Source organism: Coffea eugenioides, chromosome 9, assembly GCF_003713205.1.
Source record: "Coffea eugenioides isolate CCC68of chromosome 9, Ceug_1.0, whole genome shotgun sequence".
In the NCBI taxonomy this organism is placed as follows: domain Eukaryota; kingdom Viridiplantae; phylum Streptophyta; class Magnoliopsida; order Gentianales; family Rubiaceae; genus Coffea; species Coffea eugenioides.
Window position 1 is genome coordinate 5,297,641 of NC_040043.1, and position 4,685 is coordinate 5,302,325.

General features: G+C 39.9%; 1 protein-coding gene across 1 annotated transcript; it reads right to left on the reverse strand.

Moving 5' to 3' along the window:
* Positions 1-1,495: 1,495 nt before the first annotated feature.
* Positions 1,496-3,758, reverse strand: LOC113783437 (dynamin-related protein 4C-like). The gene has a single exon (XM_027329572.1). The coding sequence runs from the start codon at positions 3,589-3,591 to the stop codon at positions 1,567-1,569; it is 2,025 nt and encodes a 674-aa protein (XP_027185373.1). The 5' UTR covers positions 3,592-3,758; the 3' UTR covers positions 1,496-1,566.
* Positions 3,759-4,685: the final 927 nt, after the last annotated feature.

Below are 4,685 nucleotides of genomic sequence, written 5' to 3' on the forward strand. Positions count from 1 at the left end.
TTAGTTTTCTCTGGTTCTTAATAACCTAGTTGAGTCTATTCCCATTTTCATAGAGTAGAAGTAGGTGTAAATTGTTGACGTTTGTATGGGAAAAAAAAAAAACCGCCGTTAACTTAAGATGCCCATTGTATTGGGCTAACCCAGAGCTTAGACCAAAAACATTTTCGTGGACTATATGTTTATATGTACGTCAATTTCGGACTCCTGCTCCAGTTAAAAGCATCCCAATCCTGACCAGAGGTGCATTTACTTCGAGACATTTGTAAATGGGAACTTTGGAAGACTGGGATAATGGGCACACAAGGAAACTTGAAGTCCTTATGATCATCTAATCAGTGCTCCTTAACGCACAGGAGAGTTCAATCCGGAACCTTATGATCATCTAATCAATGCTCCTAAGTCCTATCCGATTAACAAAGTTCTCAGAAAGAAAGAAAATTCATCATAACAACTGGATTGGGCTCCTCTCTAGTACTCATTCCTTCTAGTTTTCCTTATCCATCGTTTGGTACACAGAAATATCCAAAATGAAAAAGTTTTTCTAGCCAAAATGTTAACGACTCACAAGAATCCGCAGCAATTTCCTTGATTGTAAATTAACCTTGACGACAATAAAGATGTGAATTAATGACTTGCAAGAATCTGCAGCAATTTCCTGAATTGCAAATTTACCTTGATGACAGCAGAGATAACATGTCATGTCAAACTAAAGCAGCGTACAACAGTAAGGATTGAGATCCTCTACCGTCACATTAGTAAATGCAAAGTGCCGTTAAAGGTAGGAAATGGGGTATTTTGAAATTGAATGGAGGAGATTAAATGTAAAACGCTAATTTTAATGTGCCAAAAAAGTTTATTGCGTCATTTCACTTTATTGTATTATCGTCTGTATTTGTTATGTTAGTATCTACATCAATTATGTCATTATTGTCTATACTGTATTGGTTGTCAATACGAATGACAGCAGAATCCCCTAATGGCAATAGTATAGCATAAAAACTTACAGTAACCAGCACAACATTCAGGAATTTAAAAAAAGAAATGAAGAAAAAGAACAAAACCAACAAGAGGGCTCCCATTGCAATCGAAAACGTGACCGGAAAAGGCATAAAGAAGGAATGAATCAGGAAAAAGAAGAATGAGTGATAGTAGTATTAGCTGATCAGATGGCTATAATGCTCCTTGCAGTCCTACCTGAAAAATGTCATCAAGCAGAATTGAACTTATAGTAGTTATCAGTTACTGGTCTGCGGCTGATGAAGAGTAGACAAGATTTTATGAGAGGGGCAGGGAATCCCTCATCAGCTATGACACGGGTTGGAAAGATAGGACTGAATGGGAAGTTGCGGACAAACAAATCCAGTCACATTTAGTTCCTTGTAGTATGGTTTAGCTAGAAAAGCCCGTCTGCATATACCGTCAAAGCTTTTTTAATGCTAGCACGAATGCTCCACTCGAGTTTTATTGGTAACACAAAATAGCAAATTTAAAAAAAAAACAACAACAAAGCAATAGTACTTTTACGATCTTTCAAATGGCGAAGTAAACAAAGGGTATTATGACCAATCAATCAGCATAAGCAGCAATTTTGTCCATTATCTCTGCAACAATCTCTTTAGACTCCCTCAGCAACTTGATGCTTCCATTCAATCTGTAACGTTTACCAGCAATAGATGGAGATTCCTCCAGCATCCGTTCCAATGCACCCCCGTGAGTTCCATTTAACTCATTCACCATTTCGGTTTCCATGTCTTTGTTCACCAGATTTTGGATGCTGAAGAGTAAATGCAAAGCCATGCTATCAACCAACCTCCTCAGGACAATCTTCCAATAAGCAGTCATCCTCATTTTCAGATCAAAAGCTTGTTGTGCAACGACCAGATGATTTCTCAGATGCCCGACTTCAACCTCACCAATTCCATCAATCACTAGACTTGTTGATTTCGTACAATCATTCATAATGATCATGAACCTGTCCTGGCTTCTCATCAGATCATGCCAGGTTGCAGAATACTCAGGATTACAAGTATAATCGGTGAGTTTCTCCATTTCGATGATCTGCGATACCCAATCAGCTGACTGCTCCCTTTTTTTGGAAACAAGATTTTGGGCTGCTCTTCTGATTGAAGGTTGAAGTTGTGGGTAGTTGTCAGAGTGCTTCATCAAGACAGGAACTAACACCCCTTGTAAATACTCCCAAAACTTGTTCACAAATCCAGCGGGTGTAGCGGAAATGGCCATGACCATTTTTTGTAGTGAAGTGCGAAATGCTGTGCGAGGAAGGAAATTAGGTAAGCTTATACCTTTAGCTTCCTCCAGGATGCTAATCTCTTCCTCCAAGAAGGCCTGCTTTTGTTCAACTTTGATAGAGATTAACTGCAAATCCTCATAGTAATCGCTCAGCATCTCTGCCAGTCTAGCAGTACAATGCATTTCCTTTTCATCTGGATACTCATCGAATTCCCCTCTGATAAATATTTTCCTCAGGGACTCTTTGGCTGAAGAAATGATGCGCATAAAAGCAGTGACTGCTTCAGGAACGGATTTCAACTGTTGTGGCAACTTGTTCAGCTCTGCAACACTTGTACTTAGCTTGTCATTGATCTTTCTCACAATATCTGGCAAGCATTTTGAAATTATAGTTGCCTGAATTTGCACCAGTTTCTGGGCTAAAACAGGAATGCCAACCATAGACTTGTGGATCTTGGACAGAAACGGATGTGTTTCAAAAAGTGAAGCTTCTACAGCTTGAGCTTCCTCGTATGATTCATCGCCAATTCGATTTCTCACACAGACGTATCCAAGTCCAATATTCACATCATCAGCCGTTACCTTCTCGAGCAAGCCTTCAGAGGATTTGTCTGCCTTGGTGACAACTGCCAGAGTTCTTTCGCCCATTTTGTCGACTTTTTGGGACATCCGAATTGATTCACAAGTTGAAAAATCAACAGTAGCTGATAAAACATTGAGTATTATGCTTTCTTCTGGTTTAATATACTCCATAATGATTGCTGATATTTGCTCATAGATGTCTTCAGGCTGCCCGTGAACTGGAACTCTAGTAATCCCAGGTAAATCCACCATAGTAAGATCAGGGACCCCATTCTTCTTAACAATCAAAGTCAGGGGAACATTTGATATTCCCTTGCTTCTGCCAGCAATCTCATCAGTTGCAACGCTGATGGCCTCAGCAATATGGTCCTCATCGGTTGGAACAACTCTTCCGTTGAACTCCAAGCTCAGCTCTGGCTCGGGACTGGGATGACTTTGGAGCCTCATAATCAAGGGAACCCTTGTGCATATCCCTTGTCCCCTAGGCAAGCTAATTCCAGCCAAGGACTCTAGAACGCTGGACTTACCTGAAGATTGATCTCCTACAACAACAATTGTTGGAAGCTGGATTCCTTCTTGCGTGACTTTAAGGTTTCGTAGCCTGTCTATGCAGTCCAGCAATGGCCTAATGCGTTCATTGTAGGATGACACGATGGGGGCTTGGATTGCTTGCATTTCTTCTTGATCATGAACAGCTTGAACGAGGTCTTTGGTGATTCCTTCAGAAACAACATTGGAGCCGTCTCTTAGTACACTCATGTTTAATTTCTCGTTGTTGTTGGTTTTGAGTGTTTCTATTATATTGTCGCAGGTAAAAAGATTCGGAACTTGGAAGGGAGAAAGGAGATGAAAGAGCAAGAGATTTTCAGGTTTGGTGAAAGCAAATTTGGATTTCTGGATAATTTATAGGTGATTTTTTATGTCGATCTCAATACCATCTCTTTTCTTGGATGAAATAAGGTGTTCCAAGAATTAAGATAGAAATACGAAATCTATGAAAAAGTTAAATGATCAACCAAGCAAAACAATAGCATCTTTTGAAGTAGTTAACTCCAAGGTAAATCAGCACAGATTCCTTAACTCGCTCTGCAGAGTGGAAAGCTGATGCTTGACTTGCTTTTCTCTCATCCTTTGCCAACTGGAAAGTAAAGTTCATCGAAAATGAGCTATAACCCTTCGATTGATCAGCAGACTAATTAGCGGTGTAAGATAGAATTACTCTGTTACATCACACCAAAATAAATCGTGACAATCAAAAGACTTGGGAGGTCATTAAATTGCTCTTTTCCTTCAACTTTACGTCATACTTGTGCTTCACCATTTGCGTCATGTTATGACCTGATTCCGGAATGAAGAAAGGAATTGACGTGGGGTTTAGGAAAGAGAGAAAATTTAGAAATTAGGGAGAATGAGAAGAGCTTATTGATTTCATCTTCTAGAATGAATCAGTAGTACACGGGAGTAGCTTATTTATCAAGCTTCTAGTCACTTCTTGTAACAGAATAACTACTTGCTACTACTAGTGTGTTGAGCTGTAACTTCGCTAACTACTTCTAGCGTGGCTGTGACATGAGGATACAACAAAAATATAGCATTATTGGATTAATTATACAAGGCATAACATTGCTCCCCCCTTAAGAATCCGAGTCCCTAGGATTAAAATCTGGAAATTGTCCCTTGAGCACCATCCAGTCTTACCACGTTGCTTCTGCAGGAGACATGTTCACCCAATGCACCAGTACTTGAGTGACTGCAGAATTTCCTCTCTTTATTATTCTTCTATCCAAGATGGCTTGAGGGGCCACTTTCACAGTGCCATCATCCATAACTTGAGGCAAACTACCACTCACGGA